The sequence below is a fragment of the Emys orbicularis genome, chromosome 10 (genome assembly GCF_028017835.1).
Source record: "Emys orbicularis isolate rEmyOrb1 chromosome 10, rEmyOrb1.hap1, whole genome shotgun sequence".
Lineage (NCBI taxonomy): Eukaryota > Metazoa > Chordata > Testudines > Emydidae > Emys > Emys orbicularis.
Genome location: NC_088692.1, coordinates 31,346,924 through 31,363,984, shown reverse-complemented (window position 1 = coordinate 31,363,984; position 17,061 = coordinate 31,346,924). Strand labels below are relative to the sequence as shown.

Sequence of the window (17,061 nt, the reverse complement as noted above, 5' to 3'; positions counted from 1 at the left end):
CCCCCGTGGTGGTTGCCTTCCAGGGCCAGTGATGGCCACGCTCCTGAGCCAGGGTGCATAGTGGGGAAAGGGGGGGGCGTGGCCCAGGAGCAGGCTCGTGGCCAGACACCCCTCTCCCTGGAGGTGACACACACCCCCAGCAGGGGCACAGAGCAGGGACGGGAGAAGCAACAGAAACAAAAAAAAAAACACTCAAGAGAAGCCAGTAGCAACAGCTTTATTTCTGAAAAGGGCTTCATTGTAAGAAAGGAAGCCAGCCCCTGCCCCCCTCTTTAGCTGGCCCACACCGAAATGGCCTCTCACATGCGAGGAGCACGGGGCCGCAGGAACAAATTCAAGAGAGAAAAATATTTCACATTGCCTGCCTGGAACAGACAGAAGGGGGCGCTGGTGTCACCAGGGCAAGCCTGCTTCCCTAGGCCCAGGCTGAGCCCCTGTGCATCCAGGGGGTGTCCTCAGCACCCTGCAGGGAATGCGGGGTCAGGGTGTCCCTGTCCTTCAGGAGCTGATCTAAGCCTCTCAGCAGGGAAGGTCTATGCTCCCCCCTGGATCTGCTGAAAGGGAGCGCCTACTGCTACCAGCTCAGCGCACACCTGGCAACCTGCACCCAGGGCTTCCCTCAGCCCGCAGGTCACAGACACCCAGTGCCCTGGCTGCCTGGGGGGGACAGGGGAGGGGGGTGGAAGAGAAAGAAATTAGTGAGGGTGTGAGAGGACGGGGCACGGGGCAGGGAGGAAGGGGGTGAGAGTAGTTGGGAGCTGGGCGGGGAGGGTAGGAAGCCAGACAAGGGGTGGGGAATGCTACATCATGACACTTGCATGCAAGATACATTCCCGCCAATCCCCCAGACCCCACTGTGATGCAGACCCTCCCGTCTCACATTTGGGTTTTGTCTTCAGCAAATCCCTATTTACAGGCTGGCAGCTGCAGCCCTAGCCCCATTCAAAGTGCAGGGAGGCAGGGGCTCTGCCCAAACACAACCCATGGACTCAGAATGGGAATGGGGTGGAGGAGTAGGGGGAGTGGCTCTTCGACAGACACCCATGGCCAGGTGCTATTTATAAGAGAACGGCCCTTCAGCTTCAGCACTGGCCTCCGGCCGCCGTGCATGATGGTCGGCACTCGCTCACAGGGCACCAATCAAGAGCCAGTCTCCTGTGTGCTCCCTGCAGAGCCCCTGCCATTGCCAGCTACTACACACTTGCCCAGGTGGCACCTCAGGAAGCCAAGGCCCCAGGCCACCCACGAGAGACAGAACTCCAGCCCAGGGCCTCTGGGGACCAAAACGGAAGCAGCCCAAACACCTCCGCGTTCGCTGCAGTGGGAACACACTCTCATGGCTACGTGAGGCTAGCGGTCCACACACCCACATGCTCACGCACACACTTTCCACGGACACCAACACATGGCCTTGGAATTTGGCACAAAGCGCGAGCCTGCGAGGGCTCACAATTAAAGACACAAAGCAGAGAAGTCCAGACTGGAATGTTGTATCTGGGCGAAACACAGACCAAATCCCAGCCGCACAAGGCCCTGAGACCCAGGAAGCACCAGACACATTAAAAGGCTTAGTCCATACTACACAAAACTTGAGCGAGGTACATAAAACTCAGTGACACCAGAGGGGGCTTTGTAAAATCCATCCAACCAGGGACAATGATCTACCCCAGAGATGGACTCAGATCCTACGGAGCAAGGCTCTGACTTGGAATTCTGGTCTTCAGTGTAAATCCGAGGGTGCAAAAATCTTGCCATGTGGCTTTGTGAGATTTCAGCTGCTTCCTGGAAGCAGCAAATAGATCCCTCCCAATTCTGGATTTGATCCAGAACCTGAACCACACTCGGAGGATTCAAATCCAACTCCTCACCCTTGGGAAGGGTTTGAATTGGAGTCTCTGGGTCTAGCCCATCTCTAATATCCAACCTTCTATAGCACATATAAAAACACTTCCTTCCATTGCATTCAGCGCTGCCAGGCAGTGAATGGATTTTCTGCACAACTGCACCAGCCCTTTGCACTGCCCATGTGGCGGACAAACCAGCCTAGATCAAATTAAAAATAAACCCAAACCTTCATCTCAAACTCAACTTATCCAAAATGCTTGGTTAATGTTCCCCATTTTCACGTAGCTTCCAGGGGTGACAAAATGCCACGAGACCCTGTTCCCATCAAATCCCAGCCCAGTTTTGCAGACTCAAGAGTTTGGGATAGTTTGTAGAAGGTTGGGAAAAACATCCAAACATGTGGGTGCATCTCCAAACCCAGCCTCCTCCCATCACGTCCCAGTGCTTCTCAGCTGGCAACTATGAATCCCAAGCAAGAGCCAATCTACTCTTCCAGTGGCCTCATGTAAAAGACTACAAGCTTGACCCTGCTTGTTGCTGAGGCCCCTAAACCTCAACGGAAGGCACACAGAGCTACGGAAGAGGTGCTCGGCTCCTCACGGGATCAGGGCCTTGTTGCTCAGGGTCACCTTGGCTTAGACCATCCCTATTCCTGCAGCAGGCCCATGCACTTTCTTGAAGCAGACACTGGCTATTTCATTGCTGCTGGTCTGGGACACGATTCGTAGCATGGATAATTACAACCCAGACAAACAGAGACCAGCCAGGAGGCCCTAGCACAGGGGAGGGAGTTGGGGAGATTCCTGTTTAGGAATAAGTGCAATTCAACGTGTGCTTAGTATGGGCGGTTCAAAACCAGCCTTATGGCTGTGACGGTTGGTGGTTGACACCCCTGTTCCCAGAGTCTGCACATTTCCAGCATCCCTTAGGTCCTGCATGGCAGCTCCTGGGCCTCAGCTGGCAATAAGACCCTACTCCAGCAGGGAGCTGGATTAGCAAGAGGCAGTTTCAAGGCTGCTGAAGTCTGAGGTGACTGAGGCGCAGTCGGAACAGATGGTAACACGGTGCATGGAGGGAGGGGGAGTGGTGCACACCAGCCTCGCCGAGGGCCCACAAGGGCACCAGGAAGCATGCGTGGCGATAGTCCTACTCCTGAAGGCACCAATGGAGAGAACACTGCTTGGCTGAAAGGCGGGGTGGTCAGGAGTGACGGGCTCCATTCTTGCCAGTGTCACCAGAGGGGACTGGTGAAAGGAAAGGGCACCAGGCAGGGCCCTCCCTGACCTTCCCCTGGCAGGGCTTACAGACACGGGGCAGCTCAGTTGGGACAGCAGAAGCAGCAATGCGAAGAGCAGCAATTCAGGCTTCAGGGACCTGTCTACACTAGAGACAAAGGCTGAAGCTCCTCATCCCATTCCTAACATTGAGGCATACCCACCGCTTAGCAACACTGGAGCCTGGCAAAGCCGGCTTGCTGTCTGCCAGCGCCAATGCACACCATAGCTGCTTTGAACTACTGAGAGGGCAGAGGGTGGGGCCCTGAGTGTAAATGATAATCAGGCCCGTGTCGCATAACCCCCTACTCAGAGCGGGCGTACAATCTGGTGGGGCCTTTTCTACACTGGGGCTCCTAACATAGCTAGTGCCAGAGAAACAGGGCTAGCAACAGGTAGGAAACTGTCCCTAGCATAGACAAGGTCCCGGCCTGGCTCTTCACCAGTGCCCTGAGGAATCTCATCTGGCTGCAGGGAATTGTCCCCAAAGCAGTCTGGATAGGGCTGTCGGCAGCGCCTCTCTTCAGTCCAATACCTGGCTCTCCTATTTAGCCTGGAAAGGAAGCAGGTGCCCTCACCATGGCTTTGCAGCTGGGAGGAGACTGTACAGTGAGGTTAGGTGGATGGTTGGGGCCACTGTTTTACATGGAAGCCAGGCGTGCAGCCGGAAATCACGGGAGGAGGCAGGGACATCAGCTAAAAGTCCTGGCAGGTCCCAATGGGGACCAGGGGCAGCCAATGCCTAGCAGTTTTTATGGATATCGTAGATTCCACTTACAAGCAATCCTGATGCTAACAACTTCTGGTTAATAGTAGTGTTTGGCCAGCTGATCCTGCCCCCTGTAATGTTAATGGGATTCCCACACTGCCAATGGCCTGCTGCTTACTGACAGCTTGGCCATGGCTGCAGGCAGGTTTGCAGGGCTACACAGGAAGGAAGCGCTGGGGTCGCAAGGTACCTTTCCATGCGCTCTCCAGGCCGTGTCCTGCCCTGGCACCGAGGACCCTGCTCAGCATATCCCAACACTTCTTTCCCTAGCAGCACCTGCCTCCTGCTCATTGATAACTTCCAGATAATGGCAACCAAGAGGTTGCTAATAAGCAGAATCCACTGTCGTTTCTAAGGTGCTTCCAACTTCATTAGGGAGAGGTTGGCGTGTCGGTTTCCTTCCCCAGCCTGGCTCCAGCAGAGGGTGCTTGGAGGAGCATCACCCCCCAGGACAGATGAGGGGTGGCTGAGCAGCGCCGCCGACATGGTCTGGTGCAGCGCATCTCCCTCAAGAAGCAGCAGCAATGTGCTGGCTGGACCAGGAGCCCTCCCTGAGTTGATGGCTGGAAAAGCAGAGCCCGCACTGGAATGCTGAGAAGAGAGAGACGACCACAGGGGAGTAGGGAGACGGCAACCTCAGGCCATCTATGACAGCAGGGAAGTCTGCAACCTCACAACGGGGCTTCCGCCGTCCGGCTCTGGAACCGATCTGGGGTCTCTTTTATTGGGGAGGGAGGGAATGACATTCTGAAGGACAACAGTAGAGTTTAGGCGTCTCAAGGCAGGTTAGGTGGGTGGCGTTGTCCCCAAGTCATGGGGGGAAGGAATCGGGGCTCTGCGTCCGTCCGATGGGCTTGGCCCAAGGGTAGCTATTACTCAGCATTGGCGCGCTCCCTCAGTGCTGGCAGCGTCAGCATTTCCGGAGCGGATTTCTTCCGGGCCCTGTCCTTGGGTGCGCTGAGGAATTCTGGGGGGTCGCCGCTCAGTGGCGTGGAGGGGGCACTGGCAGGGGCGCTGTGAGTGGCTGAGGGCTGCCCCACCTCGCTGATGGAAATGGAGGGCGTTACCCTGCCGATGATCTCGTTGGTGGCTTCCTGAGTTTCCCTCTCATACTGGCGCACATCGTCCATCGTCATCTCTGCCAAGAGCAAAGAGAAATAGAGTTCACAGGCCCGTCCGAGAGAAGCAGAGGGGGTGGCACCTGCTTCCTTCGCTCTCCGAGTACCAGGCAAAAACCAGCTTCTGCCTCCACAGCCAGAGTAACTAAGGGTGGCCTCTTCCTCTTAAGCCTCTGTCAAGTTGAGGGCCAGCTGTCCCATAAACCTGGGTTTGCTGAGGATAAGGCTGCTCAAGGTAATTTCTGCCATCTGTGGAACAATCCCAAACTGTGGGACACCCCCCTAACATTTGGGGGCACAGCTGGGGCCCGGGCCAGCCCCCAGAGGGGGCAGGGAGGGAGCACCAGCCAGTTCTGCTCCTGGCCCTGGCTGCCAGCCCCACACCCGCCCCCAGCTGTGGCCCCAGCCTTGGCCCCCTTATCTCTGTCCTGTGGGGGGGAGGGGCGCATAGATAGGGGTAAGGGGGGGCACGGGGTAAAGTTTGGGGACCACTGCTCTATCTACTATAACCCAATCTAATCCCACCCCGTCCCTCTGGGTGTTTACACAGGGCCCATCACTGCTGTGGCTAAAACAGAGACTGGATGAGGCCATAGAGAGCAAACTATGGCCCAAAAGGTCTGTAAAAGGGAGCCACAGCCAGGATAAGGTGGTTGAAGCCTTCTGCTATTCCCCAGAGGGGCGCACTTTTTCAACCTAAGCAACAATCGTTTCCCTGAGGTCTCTGACTCGTCCATAGCACGGCCCTCACCGTAAGAGAAGTTGCCCCACCAACACCTCCCCTCCCATGAAGCCGAGGGATGTGGGAGTGAGTCGACCACCACAGGGCAGCTCCTGTACATGGTTGGATCTACAGAGCCAGCAGGTGAACAGACTTGCTTCTTGCCTCTTGGGCAAGCCAGCTGCGTCAGGTCCAGCAAACAGCCAGGGGACTACCTGTGTACCTCTGCCACGGGCTGTGCCATGAGCCAGGGCCCAGGTTTCCATTCTGGGCTGTTATCTTGTGAGGGTCTAATACTGGAATAGCAGGGGATGTAGGTCGGGGCGAGGTGCATCGGCAGAGCTGTACTGGGGAAGCTGGCACAGCCTCTGCTCTGCCTACCCTGCTGTCAGCCTCTCCCACGAGTATTAACTAAATACTCACCTGACGGACCCAAGTTAAGGGCTGGGCTGATCCAGACCCTCAGGAGGTGCGCAAGGCACCTGGATGGTACTGGGAAATCCAACTCATTCACCAAGAGCTCCCAGAGTTTCTAGTGCTCATTGGTCAAATTTCTCTGTCTGAATCCACCCAGCCCAGGAAAGCGAAGGGCAAGGGGACCCAAGCAAGCAGCTCCAAAAAAGCAGGTGGCCATGCTGCCCGCTCAGGATCCAGGACACCGGGGGGAGACGCCAATGGAAGAGACTGCATGAGCTATGAATGGGAAACAGGACTCTGGTGCAGTTGTGAATGTGTCCCTCTGAAACCACCAGCTTCGGAAGGTGGGCGGGTGGGGGGAGGGCACCGTGTGTGAGGATAATCTCCAGGGAACTGGGGTGTAGGGGTGTGCGTGCAATCTGCCCGGAGGTGAATACATGTGTGTGTCCAATCTCCATGGGGCTGGGATGTGGGAAGGGAACTCTGTGCCTAGTTTGCCAGTGAAGAGCCCCCAGCAGAGCGGAAGGAAAGCCCCAGCCTGACGAAGACATGGCAGCATAACCAAACACAGGAAAGGACAGTCCCACAGCCCCAAGCACCTGCTGCTCCCCTCCCCATGGCCGCTAGGTCTGAGCACTCCCTGCTCGCTGACGATCAGCTCTAAAGAGCGTTGGCACAGGAGAGGGCCTGCCAGGCCACCCAGCTCCAACTCCTCACCCCACGTTAGCACTGGGGGCCCACAATGACACGCAGCTCTGCCCAACAGCTGGTTTCAGACTGACAATCAGGGAAGGAGCTGCTCCCGTGCCAAGCCCTACCGCACAGAGGTGGGGCTGGGAGGAAACCTGAACAACAGCTGCAAGAACTGGAGAAAGAGAGAAACCAAAAAGGAACATACATACAAAGGAAAGTCCCGGGCGGGGCGGGTGGGAAGCTAGGGGTCCTGGCTTCCGAACTTTTGGTTTGTGGCCACTTGCATCTGAGTCTCGAAGGCACGAACCTCCTCCAGGGGCATGTCTGTAACATGCAGAGACCCTCTCACTGCTCGGTTAGCAAGAAGAGCGCCTCCGGAGAGCTCCTCACACATCCAGCCCAGGGCGCGGCAATGGGGCCAGCTGGCCCAACAGCCAAGACACTTCTCAAGAAGGGAACCCCCAGACAGTCACAGATGCATCCAGCTGGCTATCACTTGGGTCTCTATGCTGGATGTATGTACACGTGCACACACAGGCACACAGACACGTGCACACACACACCATCTCTTCTGACTCCATTCTGGCTGTGCATGCACACACACACACCCTTACCTATCACTTGTGTCTGCAGTCTGGATGTACACCCCCGCCCCCACACACAATGCATGTCTCCATTCTGAGTGTACACACACCACTTGAGTCTCCACTCTGTCTTTGCGTGCGCACACACACACAAACACCCCCCCTCCCCCTGTGTACCCATCACTTGTGTATCTATTCTGGATGTATACACATACAATGTACCCATCACTTATATCTCCATTCTGGATACACGCACATGCATTTTGTGTTTGCGTGTGTGTATGTTTCCATTCTGAGTGTGCATGCACACATCACTTGAGTCTCCAGTCTGTCTTTGCAGGCACCCCTACCTGTGTACCCATCACTTGTGTCTCCATACTGGATGCCCCCTCCCCCATCCTATTCAGAAACTGCTGTGCACTGCCCCTCCAGAAGATGCATGCTCTACGCAGTGCAATATCCCCCTATATGAACACACACACACACACACACACACACACACACACACACACTGCATTCAGGCCAGGGTCTGGCTGAAACAGACGTAGCCAGACACCCTCTGTCACGTGCCCTGCACCTATGCTCTGTACACACAGCTTATAAAGCTTTGCTTGTAAAGTGGCTGGGACCAAGGCGATGGTGGGAGTGATGAGACAGTCTCCAGCCCAGGCATCTGTCACACTGGGATTCCAGGGGGGGCCATGTCACTGTCCCTCTTACTAACTTCTCCATCTGGCTGGCCAACCTGCTCAGGCCAGGCTCCTCCTTAGCCAATGCCTCCCTCCTCCTCCACCAGGAACTCAGGACATACACACACACACACACAGTCTCGTTCTCTCTAAGCACAAACACACACACACGCACAATCTCTCTCTCTCTCCACTTACCGCACGCTTAGGCATTCTCAGCCAGGCGCTCATGAAGAGGCATAACACAGAGAACCCAGCACAAAGCAAGTCACAGAAACAAACGTGCATAGGACAGAGAGACATTTGGACAGACTTCAACAGGCTGCCACCAGGAAAGTGAGAGGGAGAAGAAAGACCCTCCCCTTTCAAGGCACCTGCTTCACAAGCGGACACCCCCGTGCCCCCAAAGACCAGCCAATCCCATCCACATAATGGGATGCAGCTCCACTCCACATCGTCCCGCAGCCAAGCTAAACTTCCTTTGCCGAACCTCAGGCTGACCCCAAGAGCTGCCGAAGAGCCCCCAGCCTCAGGGAGCCCAGGAGCCAGATGGATGGCAGCCCTGGATGGTGCACAGGTGCTGGTGCCTAGCCTCTGCTGTGAACTGGAGCTGGAGAGATGGTGCCCTGCACGGTCAGCACAGTTCAGACCCGCGAGAGCAGCAGACAGGGGCTGAGTTGTTAGTACTGTTACCCAGGAGACCGATCGGTAACCCAGCCCCGAAAGACTGAAGGGGAAGGAAAAGAAAGCACCAGCAAATTGCACAGCTATCGTTTCGCAGACTAGACCTCTCTGCTGGGCAGAGACCTTGAACCACCAGCTCTGGCCAGTTAAAGCATCACCTTCCAAGCCCAGTGCAAACACCAGCAACCTCCAAGGGGCCCAACACACGCCCCTCCCTCCCTGTGCAGTGGTTGAAGGGTTTCTCCAGTCCCAGCCTCTCCCAGCAGGAGGCACTGTAGGGAATGGTGTGGGAGTACTGGCTATGGGGGAGCTCCCACGTCCTCCGATAGGAGCTCTGATAGTGGGGTGATTTCCTTCTGCCGGGACTTAACTTAGGAACACCAGCTGCAGGGCACTCCCAGGTCCTCCAGTCTCGTGCTCTCCTAGAAGCAGTCGCCATAGGCAATGGCCTAGCAGTGCTGGCTGGGTGAGCTCACGGCAAGGTCAGCCGCACTCTCTCCGAGTGGAAGTTCCTGTAGGGAATGGGGTAGGAGCTCTGGAGAGATTTCCCACCTACTCCAGTCCTAATGTCTCTTCTGCTGGTGTCACAGCCACTGTTCCCTTCCTGCTTTGTGATCGCCTGGGTCATTGGGAAGCAGCTCATTCTGCTCCTGGGCTAGCCCTCCCCATCTCCTTACTGCGGGAGGTCTGCCCTCCCCTTCCCCACGGAGATCCCCTCGCGCCAGCCTTGACCCCTGCCCAGATAGTGACACAATTTATCCAGCAGCATCCTCCATCTGCTCACCGAAGAGAGCACCCTGCAGAGGGCCCTTTCTGGGGCCCCCTCTCTGGCCAACTTGGATTGCGCCTGGCCTCCGGGCAAGCAGTGACTGTCCACGGGGCAGATGCCACAAGGATGCAGTGACAGGAACAGCTTCTTCTGCAAATCCCAAGAAGAGAGGGGTGCCGGCAGGCCCAGAGAGAAGGGAAGATCTAACTGGCTCTGGCTGCATGTGCTGGCTGTGGGCCCCTCTCTGGCAGGATTCCCCGGGAGTTTCCAAGAGAACTGGGGAGATGGGCTGGCTCAGCTAACTCAGAACCACTGGGTTGTTTTCCTTCTCAATACCTCTTCCCCTATGGAGCACCAGGGGGCAGTAGAGCCCAGCACACAGCAGCCCAGCGCTAGCACTGTTATGCTTCCTCTGTGCCCCATCTGTCTGTCCAGACACAGCCTTCCCCTTGCTCCATCCCCGTGACTCAGTCGTGCTGCGTGAATAGCTTTCTGCTTCTGGCGCTGGCTTCTCTGTGGCCAGGCCTGCCCAGACGGTGCCCTGAGCTGGGCGTCAAAGCCCATAATGCTTTCAGCACTGGGGGTGGAACACAGTTATGTCTCTGCCAGCCCCGCTGAAGAGCAGCCCTCAGGTGTCAACCCACAGCTCCATCACTGAGGTAGCCACAGCCCGAAACACAGAGTGGCTTGCAGGCTGGCTGAGGAAGCAGACCGGGGGCTCCAGAGACTTCTGGCTGGGAGCAGAGGTTATTCCTGATCCTACCTGGGCACGTCTCCTGCTGTCCCACCCCAGTACCCCGAACATAACGCCAATCCCAGGTTAGCCCCCCCAGCACCGCGTGGCTGCCGCCAGCTGGACATGCAGTGAAGGACTCCGGGGCGGGGGGGGGGGGGGGGGGTGTGAGAGCAGTGCAGCTGTGCCAGCCAGAAGGGAAAGGACTCGTGTGGGACAGGAGGGGAGGTGCAGGTGTAGGGGGCTCAGAAGTTGATTCAGTGAAATGAAAAGCCCCAGCAACAATGAGACTCAGAGGTAAAGCCAGGAAACGGGTGTATCAGCTCCGGGGGGGGGAGGGGGGAGTTAGTGGGGTTAGCAAAGGGGACAGGACTCTGCCCCTTTGAGATGATCTCTAAAGCATTTTTATGTTCAACAGTCGCTGACACCCTGAGGGGGGTGGGGGAGCCCCTTGTCTCTGCTTCCTGGGCCACAGCAGCAACGCTTCACAATCTACAGGGCCACGTTCAGCCCTGGAGGAAGCGCCAACCTTCCCTGGGGCATGAGACGGGTCACATGCCTTTATCGGTGGGAGGGACTGACCCCCAGCACAGCGCTGGCAGTGACCCTGCCATGGGCAGCCCTGCTCCCAGCACCAGGAGAGTGCTCACACTGGTGCTTTGCCTGCATTAGATGGAGCCAGGAGCAGAGACAGAGGGCACCTGTAAGGGCAGGAGCTGGCTCCATGCTCCCCCAGGCCTGGGGAAAGTGGGTTTGTCTTGGGAAGGGACGAGCATTCTGATGGCTGGGCCCCATGTTTCAATGTGAACGACCCCTTTCACTGTGGCAGGGAGAGGCTGCTGGGAAACCCTGGCACTGTAGCCCAGCCCAGACACAGGGCAAGGACCAGGGCTGGGGGGCGGAAGGGAGGGGGGTCCCCAGGGACCAGGGCAGGAGGCTCCTGCAGCTCCGCTGCACAGTGGGTTTCATCTACCGCCATAGCAATATTGCTGTAGGCTCACTCACCGCACCACTCGTCTATCCAGGCGAAGGCCTGCCGGTGTCCTATCAACAGGATGTCCCGGATCACCTGCAACCACAGCACAGTTATATCCCAGCAGGCACTGCCAGGGTTCCCCCCAACCTCAGATCCCTCTGCTCTGAGCCCTGAGTCCCACTCGCCCTGCCAAAGGTGGGCAGAGTCCTGGAACGGACTGCTTTGAATTAGCCCCGAAAGCTCCTCATGGCAGAGAGTAGGCGGCCCCTCCAGAGAGAAGAAGTAGGGTCTGTCATGCTGAGCTCCTGCCCTCAGCAGCAAGAGCCTGTGCCTCCTCTCAGTGTGCAGGGCTGGGGCAACAGCCGGCATCCAGATACAATATGATACATGGTAAGAAATCTGTGGCCATGCAGGACTTCACAGCTGTCAATGGGCTGTGCAGCCCATGTCCACCTGGAACATACCTGCAACAGTGGGGACAAGACTCCTGCCCTCCTGCACCAAAAGCACAGGTCACTTGAGCTCAAGGAGAATCTCCAGTAAGGGTTAGCAGTATAGGGGCTATGACACACAATTGAGAGGTTCCGGTTCCATCTAGTAGAAGGCAGTGGTACATCTGTATGTATGCTTGTGTGTACATACACAAGTATGCACACTCATTCTTTAACCAGCTCATTAAAACATAGCCACAGCCAGCAGGGTCTATTTATAATCCCAGATCAGGTGCTAACGACTGCAGAGTTCTCAAGTCTTAGCATGGGTTGGGCATGTGCTCAGCTAGGCCTGGAGATGCGGTGCTCTAGGGGTCTCTCCTGCCACCAGGCAATGAGCTGTGTGGGCCTGACCCCGCCTTGTCAGACAGAGTCCCTGGCTGGAACATGGGAATGTTAGGATCTTGCTGCCTCTCCCCCGCAGCGCCTGGGGACCCAGAGGTCTTGTCTCATTGGAGGGGCAGAAGCACCCCGCCCACAATGCCAGACTGCCATGCACTCACCTTGTGGACAAACTGCTCCACTCGTGTCTGCAGCCCCCACACCTCGAACTTAACTGTGACCAGTTTGTAGGAGCACATGATGGGCTTGGTGTGCTCCTGCCAGCCTTCTCTCAGGGGCCCCCGGCCCGTCTTCACCGAGCTGAAGTACCGTGGGTCCTGCCGTGGAGAGGGACAGAAGGGGGCGGCTCAGCATGCCAAGTCTTGATGCCAATCACAACTAGAAAGAAACTAGCCCAACCCCATGGCCTGTGGGTGTTTCAATGCTCTATTTCGTTCCAGCCCCAGAGTTGGTCTCCTTCCCACTTAGAACAGCTCATGGTTAATAGTGGTGGTCAAGAACATCTGGCCCAGGCCTCACTGATACTGGACCTCCCAGCTGAGGATGGGTGGATTTGAATGTATGAATGGGCAGGAAAGTGGATAGGCAGGGGCAGGAACAGGCCGGGTGGGAGGGCCGAGGGGGCCAGAGCAGGCCAGGCAGTGCAGGAGCAGGTTTGTAGAGGAACAGGTCCGTAGCTGTCTGGTTGGGCAGGCAGGTGTGGGCAAAGGGGTAGGCTGGCGGGTTAGTGTGTGGCCCTGTAGGTGTGTGTTCGGAGCAGTGCCCAGGGTTGGTGGGAGCGTAAGGATGTGCTGGCAACACCTATGCACGTCCTGCTCACTCCCTGTTCTCCTCCTGGGCTGGCATTACCTCTGGGCTCTGGTAATAGCGCTCAGGAATCTCGTCAAAGGCGATGTCCAGAAACGTGACCTCATGATCGCCCAGGATTTTGTCACTGAGGAAGATCTGGGGGTGGAAGGGAAAGGGTAAGAAACACACCCTCTTCAGCTGGCCCTGAGCACCCGCCCGCACCCACCCAGTGCCAACACACGTTTGCAGGGAAATGGGCCCTAGAACTAGCTCTGTGATGGGCAAGAGCCATTCCCAGCTGGGAGGGCTCCTGAAAGCTCCTTGAAGATGACTGGAGGATGGTTAACGTGACTCCAGTTTTTAGAAAAGGCTCCAGGGCGATCCTGGCAATTACAGGCTAGTAAGCCTAACTTCAGTACCAGGAAAGTGGTTGAAACTATAGTAAAGAACAGAATTATCAGACATATAAAATGAACACGATTTGTTGGGGAAAAGTCATCATGGCTTGTGTAAAGGGAAATCATGCCTCATCAGTCTATTAGAATTCTTTGTGGAAGTCAACAAACATGTGGACAAGGACCCTCACCAAAGGCTCTTAAGCAAAGTAAACAGTCAAGGCAGAAGAGGGAAGGTCCTCTCATGGATTGGTAACTGGTTAACAGATAGGACACAAAGTGTCGGAATATATGGTCAGTTTTCAGAAAGGAGAGAGGTAAATAGTGGTTCTTCCCAGAGAGCTGTAGTGGGACCAGTGCTGTTCAACATATTCATAAATGGTTTGGAAAAAGGGGTAATCAGTGAGGTGGCAAAATTTGTAGACGATACAAAATTACTCAAGATAGTTAAGTCCAAAGCAGACTGCAAAGAATTACAAAGAAATCTCACAAAACTGGGTGACTGGGCAACTAAATGGCAGATGAAATTCAATGTTGATAAATGCAAAGTAATGCACATTGGAAAACAATCTCAACTATACATACAAAATGATGAGGTCTAAATTAACTATTACCACTCAAGATAGAGATCTTGGAGTCATTGTGGATAGTTCTCTGAAAATATCCACTCAATGTGCAGCAGCAGCCAAAAAAGCGAACCGAATGTTAGGAACCATTAGAAGAGGGATACGTAATAAGAGAGAAAATATGATAATGCTACTATAGAAATCTATGGTATGTCCACATCGTGAATACTGTGGGCAGTTCTGGTTACCTCCATCTCAAAAAAAAAAAAAAAATCTTAGAATTGGAAAAGGTACAGACAGAGAAGGCAAACAAAAAGGATCAAGGGCATGGAACAGCTTCTGTATGAGGAGACGTTAAAAAGACTGCGAAAAGAGATGACTAAGAGGTCTATAAAATCATGACTGGGGTGAAGAAAGTGAACAAGGAAGTGTTATTTACTCCTTCCCATAACACAAGAACCAGAGGTCACCCAATGAAATGAATAGGCAGCAGTTTAAAACAAACAAAAAGGAAGTACTTCTTCGCACAATGCACAGTCAGCCTGTGGAACTTGTTGCCAGGGAATGTTCTGAAGGTCAAAACTATAACGGGGTTTGACAAACCTGTTCTCTGAAGCACAAGCATTGGCCACTGTCGGAGGACAGAAGCCTGGGCTAGATGGACCCAGCATGGCCGTTCTTATGTTCAGGCTCACTCCGAAGAGATGCTGCCAACAGAGTGACGCCTGGGATCTGAGCAATGTCCTCAGTCATGTGTGGCACACCCACACCGGCCCCAGGGAGCCTGCTGCCTAGGCAACTGGACTGGAGGCTCTGGCCTCCTCTAGGAGATGCAGCATGCCCCACGGGCATACACGGGAGCCCACACACACCTAGTGGAAGGGGGTCATTGGAGTGGTGTGGGGCTGCATACCACTGCCCCATGCAATAGGGGAAAGGAGCCCGAGAGCCTCACCCCACAGCGTCCCCTTCAGCACCCCAGCCAGAGGCACTGGGCGGGTCTGGGCTAGGAATGGCTGGTTCCAATGGAGTTCAGCAAATATGGTAGAGGAGTGGTAGAGTGTGTGGGGTGTGTGTTTGAGCCACTTACATTCGCGTTGTCTCCACAGTTATCCTCGTACTTGGTCTCAATGTAAATGGAGAACTTTGGCAGGAAGGAGCACTGCAGAGAGAGGGACAGGCCATTACGAGCCAGCCTGGAGAACATCACCCAACGCTAGCTAGGCCAGCGCAGGGTCAAGTCCTTCCCCCCAGTGAACCCCATGTCAGACCCACTTATCATCAGAGGCTCTCATCAGATTGCTTGTCGGGGCAATTCCCAGGGCACTAAAGCCCCCAACCTAACCAGGCACAGCATGGGCAGTGCCAGTGCCCCCCACGCTGCCCAGCTCATTGGCCTGCTTGTGTCTGCCCTGGAGGAAGCCGATCTAGCGAGGAGGGTTAGCGCAGTCTCCCTGAGCCCTGGGAGTGAATGATGCCCAGGCAGGAGGGGAGCTAGGATGGCATGTGTGTGACGGCAGTGGGGCACAAAGGGAGCAGACGTCAGCAAGTGGCAAGATACACCTTGTGACAGTATACAGGCCCCACCCAGTGTCTGTCAGGGAAGGGGTTAACCCTCTCCCTTAGGTTGGAGGCAGAACCACCCTGAGTTGCCCTCAGGGCAGGGATTGGCAGGGTGGTGGGGCGGGGCCAGCCGTGGGGCCATCTACCCCAGGCGCACTGTAAGCGTGATGGATGGAGAAAGGGAGCGGTGGGGCCTGAGTCTAGCAGTACAAGAGGGGCTGGTGCTTTGCCCTCTGAGCTGCCAGTCAGGAAAATAATGGGGCTGCTCTGAATTTGCTCTCTCACACGCCCCTCCCACCCCCCCGCACCTCAGCCATGCCTAGCAGGAGGCAGGGCCATGCCAACCAGCAGCTCCAGTGGCGAGCCCAGCGGGGGTGCTGGGAACGGTATAATGGCAGGTCCCTGTTCTTACCGTGTACTCTGCACCGACAGCACAGTGATCGTAGGGTCCGGCAGTGCAGGAGAGCAGGGCACCGGGGAGAGAGACAAGAGAGAGATGAGACCTAGGAACAGCTGCTGGCTTGGCTCTGGCTTTTTGGCCACCCCAAGCAAAAAAACAAAAACAAAAACAAAAACAGGGCGGCCAGAACGGCAAAGGAAAAAAAAAAAAAAAAAAAACCTGCGGCGCGGCCGGAGCCAGGGGGACTCCCTGCGCTGCAGATGTGCCCCGGCTAGCAGGGGGAGGGGGAGGGAGGGGGGGAGAGAGAGAAGCGGGGCAGCCAGGGCTTCAGCGGGGCGCTGCTGGGGCCGCATGCCGCAAGGGCTCCGCGCTGCTCCGGTCGGCTGGGAAGGAAGGACGCGGACTGCCCTGCCGGGCTTGCTGTCCTCCGTGCCGCCGCCTCCTACAGGGCGGCCAGAGCAGAACAACAACAAAACAAACAAAAAAAAGAAAAGAAAAGAAAAAAGCGGCCGTGCCACCCTAGGATTGGGCGGAATGCTGCCTCCTACAAGCTGCCGTCCCAAGCACCAGCTTGCTCGGCTGGTGCCTGGAGCTGGCCCTGCACGCACCCAAGTGTCGCTTTGTGACAGTCCAGCCAAACAATGAGACAGCTCCCCAAGCGGGGGAGGGAGGCACCCCTGCTGCCACTCCCCACGCCAGCAGAGTTACTGCAGGGAGGAGGGCGGCCTGTGGGGGATCTGCCCAAGAGGACAGACAGACTGTGCCAGAGCTGGGATTCGAACATGGGGTCCCGGCTCCCAGCACTGCGCCCAGACCACTGGGAAATGCTGCCTCGCTCAGTGACACAAGGTGTGATGAGCTGATCCTCCCTAGAGGGGAGTTTGGCTCCATCAGAACTGCACAATGCAGGGGAAGGGAAGGGGAGAGGAGATCAGCTTTTCTCTTCAGGCCTAGAAACAAACCCCACTCCCCAAGGGGAGACCCCCAGTCCTACTGGAAAGATCCCTGCTCCCCGGGATGAAGGACCTCCTAACCCCACCAGAGAGACCCTCCTACTTCTGGAGCAAAGGACCCTTAACCCAGCTAGAGAGACACCCTGCTCCCTGGGCAAAGGACCCCCACCCCACCAGAGAACCTCCCTGCTTCTGGAGCGGAGTCCCCACTGCCGATGCAGAGAGTTGTCAAACCCACTAAAACCCCCATAAAATTGACCTAAAATTCCTGAGCTTCAAAAATCAAGGAT

The 17,061-nt window shown here is 56.0% G+C and overlaps 1 protein-coding gene across 1 annotated transcript in view; it reads right to left on the bottom strand.

The window, feature by feature from the left end:
* Nucleotides 1-4,760: 4,760 nt before the first annotated feature.
* The window catches only part of LOC135884591 (cytoplasmic phosphatidylinositol transfer protein 1-like), a 33,001-nt gene continuing 20,700 nt past the window's right edge, over nucleotides 4,761-17,061 (bottom strand). Inside the window, exons 4-9 of the mRNA XM_065412020.1 lie at nucleotides 15,831-15,838; nucleotides 14,946-15,017; nucleotides 12,955-13,050; nucleotides 12,267-12,422; nucleotides 11,302-11,365; nucleotides 4,761-5,026 (exon numbers count right to left, since the gene is read on the bottom strand). Coding sequence (XP_065268092.1) covers nucleotides 4,761-5,026; nucleotides 11,302-11,365; nucleotides 12,267-12,422; nucleotides 12,955-13,050; nucleotides 14,946-15,017; nucleotides 15,831-15,838 — 662 coding nt within the window. The remainder of the gene's footprint in view (nucleotides 5,027-11,301; nucleotides 11,366-12,266; nucleotides 12,423-12,954; nucleotides 13,051-14,945; nucleotides 15,018-15,830; nucleotides 15,839-17,061) is intronic.